General features: G+C 42.8%; 1 protein-coding gene across 3 annotated transcripts in view; it reads left to right on the top strand.

Annotated features, from left to right (window-relative positions):
* The window catches only part of LOC134358454 (paladin-like), a 292,622-nt gene that overhangs the window by 65,968 nt on the left and 209,561 nt on the right, over nucleotides 1–17,093 (top strand). For all 3 annotated transcript variants that reach the window (XM_063070694.1, XM_063070693.1, XM_063070695.1), the window contains 2 exons: nucleotides 12,471–12,662; nucleotides 14,841–14,943. In XM_063070694.1, the coding sequence (XP_062926764.1) occupies nucleotides 12,481–12,662; nucleotides 14,841–14,943 (285 nt within the window). In that variant the 5' untranslated portion in view covers nucleotides 12,471–12,480. Of the gene's footprint in view, nucleotides 1–12,470; nucleotides 12,663–14,840; nucleotides 14,944–17,093 lie in introns of those variants that run through there.

Here is a 17,093-nt window from a genome sequence, read left to right as displayed (position 1 = left end):
AGCCTCCAACCCAGCAAGGGAGCCTGCAGCACATGGCCAACTGCAGCATCTGTTTTTCCTGGCGGCAGTAACAGGCAGTCCTGGGGCATGAAGGTCTTGTCCACACAACAACAGAAGCAAAGCAGCTCCCCCACCGTTAGTCTCGTCAATTAACCAGTGAATCAGACTTGCGGTATTCTACATTACCAACGTCTAACAGGGTCTTGCACTCACCACAAAAATGTCCAAGATAATCACCCACACTGTTTATTGGACCATGCTCCACACGCCATCTCTGACGCCTTCTTCCTTGGGAGGTTGAAGCAGGCTGCAAGTCCAGCTTCACTATTCACAACTACTCACTAGTGGGGTAGACTGCAGCACTTGGTGTTCTTAATATTTAGCAGTGTCTTGTCATCATTAAAAAATGTAAAGGCCAAACAATTACAGCTTTGATCAGACCCAGGAAGGCTGCTTTTCAGCGCGCCACCATCTTACCACTAATACTTTCATTTTAGGGGTGGGTTGCCTAAAATAGAGATGCCTCAAACTTTCTTCTCTGGAATTCTCAATCCCCAGAGAGTTTAGAAGGTTGGATTGATAGACAAATATTTAAAAGGGTGAGTTATTAAGGGTTATGGGAAACTGGTGTGGAGGAGGAGATGAGGCCAGTGTAGATCAATCCTGATCATATTGAACGGTAGAACAAACTTGAGGGGTTCGATTGCTGTCTCCTGCTCATCCTTTATTGTGTTTGCAACCTGGTTTTGCTGAGTTGCCTGGTGAAGAGTGCTGAGCAGTTCCTGAAAGAACCAGTCCTATTCCACCATTATTAGGAAAGCAGTAGAGTCAGCAGAGATTCCTTGGATGGCTGCTGTTTTCGCTCGACTGACATCCTAAAAGCAGATTGCCCAGTCCTTAGATTATTGCTGTTTGTGGGCAGTTACTGTGTGTGCTTTATAATTGGTTTATTATTGTCACATGTAGCAAGATACGGTGAAAAGCTTGACATGCATACTGTTCATCCAGGTCAAATCATTACACAGTGCATTGAGGTAGTTCAAGGTAAGACAATAATAATGCAGAATATAGTGTAAAAGCTACAAGAGAATGCAGTGCAGAACAGGTAAACATTAAGTGCAAGATCATACAAGGTAGATTGTGAGTTCACGAGTCCATCTTGTACAACAGGTCCATTCAAGAGTCTGATAAAAGTGGGATGGATAGAAGCTGTCCCTGAGCCAGGTGGTAAGCACCTTTAGACTTTTGTATCTTCTGCCTGTTGGGAGAAATGAGAAGAGAGAATGGAGACAGCATGTCACTATGCTCTTCATCTCTTTCCTGTACAACTCATCGTCCACTATGATGGTATCATCTACAAACTTGTAGATGGGGTCTTTGATTGTGCTTAGGGTTTGACTGAGGCAACACGAAGTATAGACAGAGTCCATAGAAGGGAGGTTGGTTTTTGTGCTGCGTTGAGCTGTGTCTGCAACTCTGCAATTTCTTACGGTCAGGTGCATACCAAGCCGATATGCATCCAGGAAGAATGCTTTCCATGGGGCATCAATAAAATTGGTAAAGGTTTTCAGGGCCATGCCAAATTTCTTTAGCCTCCTGAGGAAGTAGAGCCAAGTGAGCTTTCTTGACCATGACACTAACATGGTTGGTCCAAGGCAGGTGATGTTCTCTGCTAGTAACTAAAACTCTCAGCACTCTCAACATCAACACTGTTGATGTAAACAGGAGCATATGCATCACCCTCCTTTCTGAAGTCAAGGACCAGCTCTTTTTGTTGACACTGAGGGAAAGGTTACCATGACATCATGTCAGTAAGCTCTTTATCTCCTTCCTGTACTCTGACTCATCATTATTTCAGATACAGTCCACTACGGTGATATCATCTGCAAACCCATAGATGAAGTAAGAGCAACACACACCAGATGCTGGAGAAACTCAGCAGGTGAAGCAGCATCTATGGAAAAGAGTACAGTTGACATTTCGGGCTGCGGCCCATCAGAGCAGAGTGTACAGAGAGTAGAGTAGCAGGGCGAGGACGCAGCTGTCGGGATAGCTGAAGTGAGCTCCCTAGTATGGGCATTATTTCACCATTAGATATTTTAGGATGGGTGAACAGGAGCTCACTAGAACCATCATGTCCACGTACCATGAGGTGTTGATGAGGAAGCAGACTCCTCCACCTCTAACTTTGCCTGAGGATGCTATCTGGTCCATCTGGTGAATTGAGACAAATAAAGGATTGACTGTAACACACATAAAAGTTGCTGGGGAATGCAGCAGGCCAGGCAGCATCTCTAGGAAGAGGTACAGTCGACGTTTTGGGCCAAGACCCTTCGTCAGGACTAACTGAAAGAAGAGCTAGTAAGAGATTTGAAAGTGGGAGGGGGAGGGGGAGATCCGAAATGATAGGAGAAGACAGGAGGGGGAGGGATGGAACCAAGAGCTGGACAGGTGATAGGCAAAAGGGATATGAGAGGATCATAGGACAGGAGGACTAGGGAGAAGGAAAAGGGGGAGGGGGGGAAACCCATAGGATGGGTAAGGGGTATAGTGAGGGGGACAGAGGGAGAAAAAGGAGAGAGAGAAAAAGAATGTGTGTATATAAATAAATAAATAACGGATGGGGTACGAGGGGGAGGTGGGGCATTAGTGAAAGTTTGAAAAGTCAATGTTTATGCCATCAGGTTGGAGGCTACCCAGATGGAATATAAGGTGTTGTTCCTCCAACCTGATTATGGCTTCATCTTTACGGTAGAGGAGGCCATGGATAGACATATCAGAATGGGAATGGGATGTGGAATTAAAATGTGTGGCCACTGGGAGATCCTGCTTTCTCTGGCGGCCAGAGCGTTGGTGTTCAGTGAAACGATCTCCCAGTCTGTGTCGGGTCTCGCCGATGTATAGAAGGCCACATCGGGAGCACCGGACGCAGTATATCACCCCAGCCGAATCACAGATGAAGTGTCGCCTCACCTGGAAGGACTGTCTGGGGCCCAGAATGGTAGTGAGGGAGGAAGTGTAAGGGCATGTGTAGCACTTGTTCCGCTTACAAAGATAAGTACCTGGAGGGAGATCAGTGGGGAGGGATGGGGGGGAACGAATGGACAAGGGAGTCGCGTAGGGAGCTATCCCTGCGGAAAGCGGGGGGGGGGGATGGGAAAGATGTGCTTAGTGATGGGATCCCGTTGGAGGTGGCGGAAGTTACAGAGAATTATATGTTGGACCCGGAGGCTGGTGAGGTGGTAGGTGAAGACAAGGGGAACCCTATTCCTAGTGGGGTGGCGGGGGGATGGAGTGAGAACAGATGTGCGTGAAATGCGGGAGATGTGTTTGAGAGCAGAGTTGATGGCGGAGGAAGGGAAGCCCCTTTCTTTAAAAAAGGAAGACATCTCCCTCGTCTTGGAATGAAAAGCTTCATCCTGAGAGCAGATGCGGCGGAGACGGAGGAATTGCGAGAAGGGGATGGCATTTTTGCAAGAGACAGGGTGAGACGAGGAATAGTCCTGATAGCTGTGAGAGTCAGTAGGCTTATAGTAGACATCAGTAGATAAGCTGTCTCCAGAGATAGAGACAGGAAGAACTAGAAAGGGGAGGGAGGTGTTGGAAATGGACCAGGTAAACCTGAGGGCAGGGCGAAAGTTGGAGGCAAAGTTAATGAAGTCAACGAGCTCAGCATGCGTGCAGGAAGCAGTGCTAATGCAGTCGTCGATGTAGCCAAGGAAAAGTGGGGGACAGATACCAGAATAGGTTTGGAACATAGATTGTTCCACAAAGCCAACAAAAAGGCAGGCATAGCTAGGACCGATACGGGTGCCCATAGCTACACCTTTAGTTTGGAGGAAGTGGGAGGAGCCAAAGGAGAAATTATTAAGAGTAAGGACTCATTCCGCTAGACGGAGCAGAGTGGTGGTAGAGGGGAACTGGTTCATGACTGTCTTCATTCATGTAGTACAAGAGTGACATTAAAGTAGCTCATACACGTCAAGCCATTTGGATTTCCTGAGGTGGTAGGGCTTGGTAAAAACAGCTAGACTTGTTTATGTCCGAAATGTCGACTGTTTACTCTTTTCCATAGATGCTGCCTGGCCTGCTGAGTTCCTCCAGCATTTTGTGTGTGTTGCTCGGATTTCCAGCATCTGCAGATTTTCTCTTGTTTGATTCTTTAGGTGGGTAATTTGTCAGGCCCTACTTGGTTAAATACAGAATCTTGACCCATATTCACAAAGTAGTCTTTGGGACTGCTTTATATGTAGAATCACAATTTTTAGCAGATTTTAATGTTTATATTCTGCGTAGTGTAATAAGCTCTGAAGTGATAAACTGTTGAACAAGTAGTTTTATACAGGCCAAGAGGCTGGTTAGTACTTCACTGTTACGGGATTGCCGTGAGGCTAGTGGGGGAGGTGGTTGTGTGCTGTGGGATGGGAATGGAGTTGGGGGAAGGGTAGCAGCAGAGCTCCCCTTGGAAGTCTACCTGGTATTCATTACTGGAGACTGTGCTTACAGGGACTGTCCGAAGTATTGAAAACCTGCACCCTATCACCCAGTAGGAATTCTGAGTGCCTTAGGCTTGTGACTGTTTTCAGGAAAAGAGGTCATGGGTTAGAAATCATTAGAAGTTATAAAAGTCTGGCTTTGATTGCTGAGTAATGCTCTTCCACTACAGCTGCCTGACCAGGAAGCTCTGTCTCTTATTCTGCTCTTTATCCCAGGCCTTAATGTAGACTTCTGTCTGAACCTTGGCCATCTGGTTGCCAGGTGTGTTGTGGTTACTGTGACGGCAGGCAGTGGGATGGGCCTTAGAGAGAGTGAGAGACAGGACTGAAAACTCATAAACCCAGCCCAAAGCTTCCTAAAACTTGAGGAATTAGTTCAAATGTTACTTCAGTGACCATACTTAATGTACTTCATTGGATAAAAGATAGAATGTCCTGAGTTGATAGTCGTTGCCATAAACAGAAAGTCATGGTCTTTTTAAGTGGTTTTCGTGGTTTGATTGTGATGTCCCAATTGATCAACCACTCAGACCTATTTGCAATGTAAGTTCCCAGAATAGTGTCTGGGAAAGATTCCTATTTGGAATCAGGATTATTACAGTTTTTGTTTGGACATTGTGCTTGAGTTTTAACCCTGTGCAAGAAAGAAGCAACAGATATTGTTCTGGTTTATCTCCATCAAGGTACAGTAGGTAATGTAAGAAAACCACAGGAAACTCTTTGAAAGGAGGCAACAAAGCAATAATCCAGCTTTTATCCTTCCTCGCTGCAGGACCTTTGGCCTCAGCACCTCATAGATATTTCTCATCGAGCTGACATATTTTACAATGCTGTGTTCTGGCACATTGATGTAATTTTCTACAAAAGCATGCTTCAAACTGATTTGCCAGTTCTTGTTCTGACATGTCTGGATTCAATTGGTTTATCCTATACGTTGTTGGTTCGTTTGTCAGAAGCTAAAAGGAAACTGTAACTGGTCCCTTAGAGCAGTAGGTATATCTCACTGTGTTCAGTTCTTGGTGAGATACCCATATGAACATAAGATATGGAAATGGGTAGATCACATGGCCCTTTATGTCTGCTCTGCCAATTCAGTAGGTTCCTGCATTAAATCCATCTTCCATGATTCCATTAATATCCAAAATTCTGTCAAGCTCCACACTATATATTCTTGTTGACTTCACTTCTTGAGTAGAGAAATCCAAAGATTCACCACGCTCTAGGTGAAGAAATTTTTTCTTATCTCTACATCAAATGGCTGACTTCTTATTTTGAAACTGGCTTTCCTATTTCTATATCCACTGGCCAGAGAAAGATCACTCGAGTGTTTAATTTTTATGGTCCAATGACATAATTTCTCATTCTTTCATTCAGTAGACAGAATAGGGCCTGACTGCTTGGTTTCCTCATGGAAACACATGAACTCAGGTATCAATCTGCTGAACCTTTATTGCACTCCCTCTATTGGTAGGAAAACCAGACCTGCACACAATATTGCAGGTGCTGTCTCACCAAAGCCTTATACAATCCTAGTGTGTTATTTTTACTTTTCTGCCTAAATCCTCTTGCCTTCCATTTGCCTTCCTGATTGCTTGCTGTACCTTGATGTTGACCCGGCTGGTGTAGTGGCATCAGCGTCGAACTTCGGGACGAATGGTCCCGGGTTCGAATCCAACCAGCCGGCACGTTTTCCATCCGTGCTAGGTTATGAGCTGGTGATCCCTTTGGAAACCCACCCCGGCAGAAGGCAATGGCAAACCACGGCTGTAATTTGCCTCATACACGGTTCCCCACTACGTCAGAGAGGCGTGGAGGGAAATCGTCCGCTCACCGGAGAAACTCCGGATGCGACGTACCTTTCCTTTTACCTTAATGTTAACTTGTGATTTACATACAAGAACAGCATGTCCCTCCAAACAGAACATCTTTCAGTCTCTTAGCGATTTGCTTTTGCGTACCAAAGTGAATGACTTCACATATAGCACACTTTACTCACAGCAGATACACACATGCCCCCCCCCACCCCAGGTCATGAATAACTGTTGCCTCAGCACCCCACAAATCACAATCTCCAAATCAAAATATCCCATTTATTCCAACTCTGTTTTCTGGTCCGTTAATTACTTGCCTGTCTATCCCAGTTATTTTCCACAGTTCCATTCAGTGGTTCCCTCTTATCTAATCTCAAAGGTCGCTAAGTGTGACTTTGTTTTCATTTATTCATATTGACTCTGTCAAATCCTAATATAATTTTCTAAATCATTTCCTCATTAGTATCTTTTCCTACTGTTGAAGTTAGGCTATCTAGTTCGTTGGTTGTTGTCTCCTCTCTGCTTTCTCTCTTAAATAATATAATTGCATTTGTCATCTACCAGTCTGTGATAGCTTGTTAGAATCATATTATGATCACTCTTCCTTAAAGGCTTCTTAACTACCAGAGTTTAATTCACCCTTTCTCATTGCGTAATACTGGATCAAAAAAAGCATTTTTTCTTATTTCTCAACATCTTGGAAAACCACTTCAGACACACTTTGAATTCAACCCCCACTCTAACCTGGTTTGTTCAGGCTATATGATTATAGTCCTGCATCATTACTATTTTCCCTTGTTGTAAGCACCTCTAAATCTCCTATTTATACTTTGCTCCACAAGTACACAATCTGAAGGCCTATAAATATTCCCACTAATATTTTCTTGTTCCTTCCTGTATTTTAGATCAATCTCCTTGATTAGATAATTCTCTTTGATTTCCAGAACTGAGATATTGTATTCTACTGGCTCTATTCCATTCTTTTTTTATTATTAGAGCTACTGCTTGTCTTTTAATTTTATTGATCTCCTTTTAAAAGTGGAGTATCCTGGCAAATTCTGAGGTGCTGCCAAGCTTGTACATATCTGGGCTAGATGCAGAGGATCTTCTCATTAGTGTCAAGCATTGGAGTAGTAAAAGGAAAGAGGCCCTGCCCCCAACACGTTCCTGACAATCTTTGACAGAAAGCAAAGCTCAGCTCGAGCTTTGCCAGCTGTAGAAACCATCATTGATTTTAATAATATTTCAATGTCTCAGATATCCAGAAACATCCAATTAAATAACAATAGAAGAATAATATTTACATAAGTTAGCTAAGACAATATCATATTATAGCAAGATAACAATCTAAAAATAAAAATAACTCACCTTTCTCTTTGGCTTCTGAATCTTTGTTCTACACTCCCCTTTGTAATCAAAGGAGTCTTAGATCTTGGGCAGGTCTGTCCTGGATGGGATATAAGGGGTAATTGATTTCCTCTGCATGATTGTGCTCCCACCCTGGACTCTGACATGGGATTCAGCATTCTCAGGCCGAGGCACTAGGTGCTTACGCATAGATGTTGCACACTTCTGTTTTGATGCCTGTATGTTGGCCTTTCCATGGAGTTCTGTATGGGTGGGATGCCCAAGGGCTAGTTAGCAAGACTGGAGCTTGAGGCCAAGTGTTCAGGATCCTTGTCTGGGTCCTCACTTGGCATCATTGCCAAGTCTTGGGGTTGATTTCAAAGGTCGAAGCCTGAATGACAATTGGAAGTCTGTGGAAGCCTGGCTCCGTGGGTCTTTGCGAGTCCACCGGGGAAGTCGAAACCCAATGTCTGTGAAACTATGAGTCTGCTGGAGGCTGAGGACCGCCTGTCCTTGGGTTGGAGGCCTGTGTACGTTCTTGCATGAGTGGTGGGAGGGAGGAAAGAGGCTTGTCCCACCGTTCTTGTTTTGTTGCATGTTATGTTCCGTGTTGTTCTGCCGAGCATTGTGGGCATGCTACACTGGCGTCAGAATATGTAGTGATGCTACCATTACATCATTAGATTATGTTGGTTATTAATGCAAACAACATGTTTCAATGTACTTGTGATACATAAAGGAATCTGAATCTGAGTTTCAGGTGGAGATCTGTCAGTGAAAAGCTACATGTTTCATCCCATCGAAGCAATGCTGCAGGGGATTCCATTGTCTTGAAGAAGAGCAAGGGAGTTAACTTGATGTCCTAAACAATACATACAGTGTGATCATTCTCATAGAACTGCTACTTGAGGCTTCTTGAATGAAAGTCAGTTGCTCCATTTCCTGCATTACGACAGTGATTACACTTCAGTGCGATTTCTTTGGTGCAAAGTACTTCGATATGTCCTGAAAGAGCTGAACACATCCCTCCTCTTTTCCCCTTCATTGAAGATAAAATTGTAGCTCAAAATCAGAATCAGATTTATTATCACTGGCATATACCGTGAAATTTGTTGTTTTGTGGCAGCAGTACATAAAACATAAAGTTACAATAAGGAATATAAAAAATAAGTAATACAAAAAGTGAGGTAGTTTTCATGGTCCATTCAGGAATCTGGTGGAGGGGAAGAAGTTGTTCCTAAAATGGCAGTTGGCAACCTGATTTGCAGTAGGCTTCATTTCCTTTCTTGTTCAGTCATACAGAACATAGGGCATCAAATTTGGATGTTCTCTGTCTATGTTGATAATGGGCTGGACCTAATAGGCTTCAGTTAGCCTCAGTACCTCCAGCTCTGGATTCCAACTCCTGATCACCATTCAATGGTCCACATTAAAAGTGCATATGGGGTAAGGAGGAGGTGAGGCTCAACAGCATTTGGTGGTCAAACATGTTGCTTTTGATGGCAAGGCGCACCAACTAAGGGAAGGCCATCCAAGGTCACACGTCAGAGGACAGCTGGCATTTGCAGATCAAGGACAAATGTTTGAGAAGGAAGAGAAGAATAACACCAGTTTCTCCAGCTAGAGTTGTTCAAATCAATGTTTTATTATAATTTTGTCAGCCACTACTTAGCATCTGTAACATTGAAGGTCATCATTAAATCTTAAAAGTGACTGAGGAACACCTGTGTCTTTGGCAACATGCACAAAATGCTGGAAGAACTCAGCAGGTTGGGCATGGAAATGAACAAATAGTCAATGTTTCAAGCCAAGACTCTTCATGAGGACCTCTACCTTTTGTTATTTTGGTAGCCACTGTTGTTATGTTCAAGATGGATTTGCATCTATTTATCACCATTCACCTCCTGGCCTATGTCAGGGTATCTTACAACAATGAAATGTCTTTGAAGATTCAAAAGATTCAAAAAACTTTATTGTCATTCTAACCATACATCAGCTCTGCAGGGCAGAATGAGACAGCGTTTCTCAGGGGCAGTGCAATCATAACATAACAAACGCAACACTAAATAATAAACATAACAATAAATAGTAAAACACAACAGCCACATGTCAGTTAAAATCAGTTATAGAAGTGTTGTAATGTATGAAATGTAGGAGAAAGTTGGCCTCGAGCAGCGTCAGAATGTTGACTTTTTAATCAACCTGCATTTTCTGGCATTGACTGTGAGATAAATCCGTACGCTGGGGTCTGCAGGAGGGACAAGCAGCTTCCCCTGGTCTTTGAAATTGTACCACAGGATAACCTACTTGCATCTGAGAGCAGCAAGCACCTCAGTGCTGAGAATAGGTTGTTGACCTGCAATATTAACCCAGTTTCCCCCTTAACAGATACTACCGAACGACACAGAACATTACAGCATAGGAAAAGGTTCTTTGGGCCATAATGTGTGCCAAACTAATTAAATTAGTAATCAGATGCCTAACTAAATGAATCCCTTCTGCCTACATATTGTCTATACATTTCCTGCACATTCATGTTCCTATCTAAGAGTCTCTTGAACACTTCTATCGTAATTGCTTCACCACTACCCCATGCAGTGCATTCCTGGCACCCATCACTCCCGAGGTTTTTTAAAAAACCTACCCTGCACATCCCCTTTGAACTTATTATCTCTCATCTTAAATACATACCAACTGGTATTAGACATTTCAAAAAGATACCAGCTGTCCATCTATGCTTCTCATAATCTTATAAACCCCATATCGTATGTTCTCTCAGCCGCCGCTGCTCCAGAGTAAACAAACCAAGTTTGTCTACCTCTCCTCATAGCACATGCCCTCTAATCCAGGCAGCATCCTGGTAAATTTCTTCCACACCTTCTCCAAAGCCTCCTCATTCTCTTTTAATGAGGCAACCAGAATGCAGGTGCAGTCTAAGTGGAGTTTTATAAAGCTGCAATGTAAGTTACTGACTCTTGAATTTAATTCCTTTACCTATAAAGGTAAGTATGCCATATGTCTTCATTGTATTTGTTTATTGATTTATTGATTGATTGATTGAGATACAGTGCAGAATTGGCCCTTCTGGCCCTTCAAGCCCCAGCTCCTGGCAATTCCCCACTTTGATATGTCCCCAGTCATGGGGAGAATGTACAAACTCCTTACAGGCAGTGGCAGGAATTGAACCCAGGTCGCTGGTACTGTAAAGCATTGTACTGACCACTACGCTACTGTGCTACCCTCTTATAAACCCCTATCAGATGTCCACTCAGCCCCCATACCCCAGAGAATACCTTCTTTAGCACCCTATCAACTCATGTAGCCACTTTCAAGGAGCTATCCCAAGATCCCTGTGCACATTAACACTGTTAAGGATTTTGCCACTAAAGCGTACTGCCCCGAAGTGCAACACTTCACATTTGGCTGAGTTAAACTCCATCTGCCATTTCTCCGCCCATATCTGTAATTGATCTATCTCCTGCTGTATCCTTTGACAGTCTTCTATGCTAGACAACACATCACAAATCTTCAGATTGCCTGCAAACTTATTAAACCATCCATCTAGAATCAGAATCAAGTTTGTTATCACCTGCATGTGTTGTGAAAATTGTTAATCTACGTTTGTATTCAGGTCATTTATTTCTATCACAAACAACAGAGATCCTCATACGGATCCTTCTAGAACACCACTATTCACAGACCTCCAGTTCTTGATTACTAGCACAGCTTCTTCTTCCTCCCCCTTTTATCTCCTCCTCTATCTTTGCTAAAACGTCAAAAGCCTGGAAGACTAATCATCTCTTCCCGTTCATCTCTGAACCAGGTCTCCACAACATCAGAGTTCCATGTACTGATCAGTGGTCTAAGGTCATCACCCTTGCCTTCAATATTCCTGGCATTAAAACACACAAACTTCAAGCTACCTGACCTATTGTGTTTATTACCTTGCTGCTGCCTGTTCTTTCTGGCCCTGACGTCTGCCTTGTTCTCAATCCTGCCACTTTCTGACCTGGTGCTCCGGTTTCCATCCTCTTGCCAAACTAGTTTGAACCCTGCCTGGAAACTACTGCGTGTTTCCAACATTTTCTGTGGTTATTTCAGATTTCCAGCAACTGCTGTTTTTCTTTTGGCGTCTAGTCTCTGCTAAACATCATTGTTATGAATGCACATCTGTGAGTTGCAGTGTTCACTCAGTGTCAGCCTAGACTTTTTTACTCAAGCAACATAGTGGGATTCAAACCCTTACCTCTCACTTGACATTGCTACCAGGCAGAGCTGCCAAGGGTAACTCAATGAAAAGCATGTGAAAATTTGTAGGAAAGCTGTACTGCATTAGAGGGAACATGTGATAAAATCTGTTTCCAATTAATATCCCATTCAGCTTCTGTAACAACTGATAGCTTTAAAAAAAGAATTCTAAATAGCAAGAAGTTTTTCTCATTCTCCCAACTTGTGGTCGAAGAACACAATGCCTCCTGGTGTTAAGTCAATAGGCACTCTGAGAGGGTAATTCAGTGAGCTAGTGCTGAGTGGTTAATGGACCATACGAGGTTATCTGCAAACTCACTGCTTTCCCCTCTGCTCTGGATATAGTCCTTGCTATGTTGGCTATGGGGTACTCATTGCTGTCTTAGTGGTGGAGTTAAACAAGGCCATTTTAAATTTAAAATTTCTGAGGTAATGGCAAAATGGTAGATGTTGGCCGAGATAACCTCCCTGCTCTTTAGAACATTGAGTTGCATGCAGTGTTGGACTGAGAATCATAATTCTGTAAATGGCGTCATGCTGTGTAAACACTCTTTTTCTCTGTTTAAAGTTGGTGGATTATGGGGACAACTGCCAGTGCTGCTCAGCACACTGTATCGACAGGACAGTGCAGTGACAACGGGCAGAGCAATGGAACCCCTGACAGCAGGCGCTCGATCAGTGTCAACTCCTTTCAGACATTTGGCATTCACAACAAGGCCAAATCCATCATCACCAACAAGGTGGCACCTGTGCTAATCACGTGAGTGTATAAAAGTCGTTCTCTGTTGGCAAAACCTGGGCTATCGTTGTCAAAGCAGATCTTTCTCCTATATCCTGGGTTTCAGGTAAAGTGTAAAATAAAATATGACTACTCAGAAACAGATCATTAAAACATCTCTTTGTTTATACTCTCTTGACAGTCTCCTCTCACCTTATTTCACCCCAGAATATCTTTCACTTCCTTTGTTCCTCAAATACTTACTTAGTTTCCATCTTTCACCACAGCTTCTTGTGAGAACACTCTCCCTGGCCTGTGTTTAAAGACACATCACTCATGATTTTACTGTTGCTTATCCCTGTGTTTATATCCGTCTCCTGTACGGTGTATAATCTATTCATCAATGATTTTTACCAGATCACTTCCAGAGAAAAGAGCCTGTTCAGTATTTTCTGATAATTTTAATCTCCGTTCAGTCATTATGCTTATTGATCTTTTTCTATTGGTGCAATTTATTGCTTTACAATACAGAGCTCAGAACTATTCGCAGTGCTTGCTCCATGATCTTTGCAATCTTTCCTCAGATTCGATGTAACTTTGACATAACTTCATTGCTTTTGAACTCCATCCCTCCGCTGATGGAGATCTGCCATTGTTAAGGGAGAGTGACCTTGATCTGGTGCCAGATTCAGCGATGTTTTTACTCCTGAATGTCTCAGAACCAGAATTCAGATTCAATATAACTGACATAGGCTGTGAAACAGTACAGTGCAATACATAAAAACAAACCATAAATCACAATAAGAAACATATATTAAAATTAAATGAAATAAACAGTGCAGATAGAGATCAAAAATGGTGAAGTAGTGTTCATGGGTTGGTTCACTGTCTGGTCAGTAATCTGATGGCAAAGGAGAAGTTAGCTACTCCTATGACATTGAATGTGTGTCTTTAGGCTCCTGTACCTGCTGCCTAATGGTAGCAATGAGAAAAGAACATATCCTGATGTGATCCTTAATGATGGACCCTTGGTTTGGGAACAGTGATGTAAGTAAATACAGTAGAACTTGAAGTCCATAAGACCATAAGACCATAAGATATAGGAACAGAAGTATGCCATTCGGCCCATTGAGTCTGCTCCGCCATTCAATCATGGGCTGATCCAATTCTTCCAGTCATCCCCACTGCTCTGCTTTCTCTCCATACCCTTTGATGCCCTGGCTAATCAAGAACCTATCTATCTATGCCTTAAATACACCCAATGATTTAGCCTCCACAGCCGCTTGTGGCAACAAATTCCACAAATTTACCACCCTCTAACTGAAGTAATTTCTCCACATCTCAGTTCTAAAAGGATGTCCTTCAATTCTGAAGTCGTGCCCTCTTGTCTCCGACTATGGGAAATAACTTTGCCATATCTAATCTGTTCAGGCCTTTTAATATTGAGAATGTTTCTATGAGATCCCCCCTCATTCTCCTGAACTCCAGGGAATACAGCCCAAGAGCTGCCAGACGTTCCTTATACGGTAACCCTTTCATTCCTGGAATCGTTCTCGTGAATCTTCTCTGAACCCTCTCCAATGTCAGTACATCCTTTCTAAAATAAGGAGCCCAAAACTACACACAATACACCAAGTGTGGTCTCACGAGTGCTTGTAAAGCCTCAACATCACATCCCTGCTCTTATGTTCTATACCTCTAGAATACTATACCACTAGTCCTTTGTGTCTTACGTAAAGTTTATAAATATCTATTTATATATTGTGAACTTGTTTTTTGTCTTGATGCAGTTGGCAGTTCTGTACTGTTCCAATTTCTCAGGAGAGTTTAAAGGTCCCAAGTTAATCCCTTTTACTCCTGATCAAGGGAGGAGAGATGTCAGCCAGATTCTTGTCATTGATTTCCAGTTAATGACTCCTGGACATATTGTGAGATTGTTCTTCATCCTGATCTTTCTAAGGATCAAGAAAGATTTCATTCATTAATGGGACATATTGTTCCCCTGTCTGCCCGCCCCCCATAGATTCTCCATTTCAAATGTAGTTTTTTCTTGCCCTTTAAGATCAAAGACTGTGGATCTGTGTGAAAAATAGAGGATTTCCTGAATTTCTGCTTGTGATCCCTTTCCCAGAATGAATCACCTTGGAGGGAAGGGGGAGAACGTTGAATCTTTATCTCATTGCAATAATGTATTAAAGATTTATTTTGTGTTAATTTCAGGTATAACTGCAAAGAAGAGTTTCAGATTCATGACGATTTATTCAAAGCAAATTTTGCGGTTGGGAGGATTTCAGATAACCTGCCGGAACACCATCTGGTTCAGGTAAGTCAAACTAAATAAACCTGTGTTTTGGTGTAAATGTTGTGAGGAGTTGGGAGTGGGGGAGGCCTCTAAGACAGAGATTATAGGGTCACCGGATGCTGCAGGCATCCTCATAGCTGTAATTTTATTCTCCCCTTCAACATGTGCATTAAAGGCATTGAGCTCATCTGGGGGTGAAGCATCACTGCCTTTCATGAAGTTAGGCTTTGGTTTGTAGGAAGTAATGGACTGCAAACCCAGGCAAAGCTGACGTGCATTCGATTCCATCTCTAACCTAAACTGGAATTGACTTTCTGCTCTTAAGATAGCCTTTTGTAGGTCGTACCTGGACTTCTTGTATAGTTCTGGATCATGGGTCTTGAATGCTGCAGCTCTAGCCCTCAGCAGATTATGAAACTCCTGGCTCATCCACAGCTTTTGATTTGGGTATATATGGTATATTCTCAAAGGCATACACTCATCCACACAGGTTTTGATGAAGTCAGTGACAACTGTGGTATATTCATTCAGACTCCAAGATGAATCCCTGAAAATTGTCCAGCACACCAACTGAAAGTAAGCACTCCTCTGCCTCCCTTAACTGTACCTTCTTTGTCCTCACCAGCGACACTATGGTCTTGAGTCTCTAGCTACACTCTGGGAGCAAAAGTACAGTCAGGTGATCAGACTTTCCAAAGTATGGTATAACAGTGGTCAAGTATGTTGGCTTCTCTGGTTCTGCAGGTGATATGTTGGTGGTAGTTGTTCAGATACATCTTGAAGGAGGCCTGGTTAAAATCCCCCACAATGATAGGGAAGGCATCAGGGTGGACTGTTTCGTGCCAGCTTAGCTCCTCCAGTGCCAGCGGGATGTTGGCCTGAGGTGGAATGTACAGCGCTACCTGGATGATGATGGAAAGCTCCCTTGGCAGACAAAAAGGATGACATTTGACCATTAGATGTTCCAGGTCAGGTGAGCAGCACTGAGACAGAACCTGCCACATCTGTGCACTATGATGGGTTAATTATAAAACATACTCCACCTCCTCTACCTTTAAAAACCAAGCTGTCCTTCCATTTGCTAAGTTAACAAATTTCACGTCACATGCGGGTGATAATAAACCTGGTTCTGATTCTGATTCTTTCCATTACGGTGAATAGTACAGGGTGTGTAGTACTGGAAAAGGATATTCAGCCCATTGTGTCGATACCAAGTGTTTGAGAGAACTGACAAATTCAGTTCCACAGCCCATATTTAACCCTATATTGGTAACAATTAGCTCCTTATATCCATTTGTCTACCGAGATATCCTACAGAAACTGAATCTATCACATCTGCAAGTGTTTTATTGCAGATTTTCATCACCATTTTATGTGGAAATTAGATTTCCTCACTAATCCCTCTTGTTTTCTGGTCAATTCTACAAATGAACCATTTCTGGTTATTGACCCACCTTTTAAAGGATGAGTTATTTGCTGTTTGCTCTGAAGCAATTCTCATAATCTAGAACAGAGTTAGTTCCTTTTTTATCTTCTCCACTTTCTGGCGACCCATCCTAGTTGGTCACACATGTGAAACCTCTCGCGCTGTGTTCCATTCTGGTAAACCACCTTTTGACTTTTAAAAACAAAGCTTTTACAACCTTTCCAATATGGGTCACCCAAAATGTGCACAGTGCTCTGGCTGAGGCTTATCTAGTGATTTTTGAAGGTTTAAGATAATCTTGCTTTTGTAATCAGTGCTCCTGCTTACAGAGCCAAAAATCTTTCTGAACTGACATACTGCATGTGTAAGCATACACCTTTAGAACGTCCAATGTATTGTATCTAAAACAAAGGATTATCTTAGGTAGGCTTGATGAGTTGAGCTAATAGGGCCTTTTTCTTGTACAATTCTATGACTCTATTACTTGGCAGACAGTAACCTGCCATATTCCACCGATTGGCCATGATTAGATCTACTGGGATCCTGAGGGGTCATGACAGGGTAGAAGTGGGGAGGATGTTTCCCCTTCTGCAGGAATCAAGAACTAAGAGTAAAAGTTAAGGAGCCGCCTCTTTAGGACTGAGATTAGGCAATTAACTTTGTCTTGAGGTTTGGAGGTGGAAGAAGAGACTTTGAATATTCTTAAGACAGACATAGATGCTTAGTAAGCATTGCTCTAGTAGAC

This window comes from Mobula hypostoma, chromosome 18 (genome assembly GCF_963921235.1).
Source record: "Mobula hypostoma chromosome 18, sMobHyp1.1, whole genome shotgun sequence".
Taxonomy (NCBI): domain Eukaryota; kingdom Metazoa; phylum Chordata; class Chondrichthyes; order Myliobatiformes; family Myliobatidae; genus Mobula; species Mobula hypostoma.
This window is presented reverse-complemented; position numbering and strand designations above follow the sequence as displayed.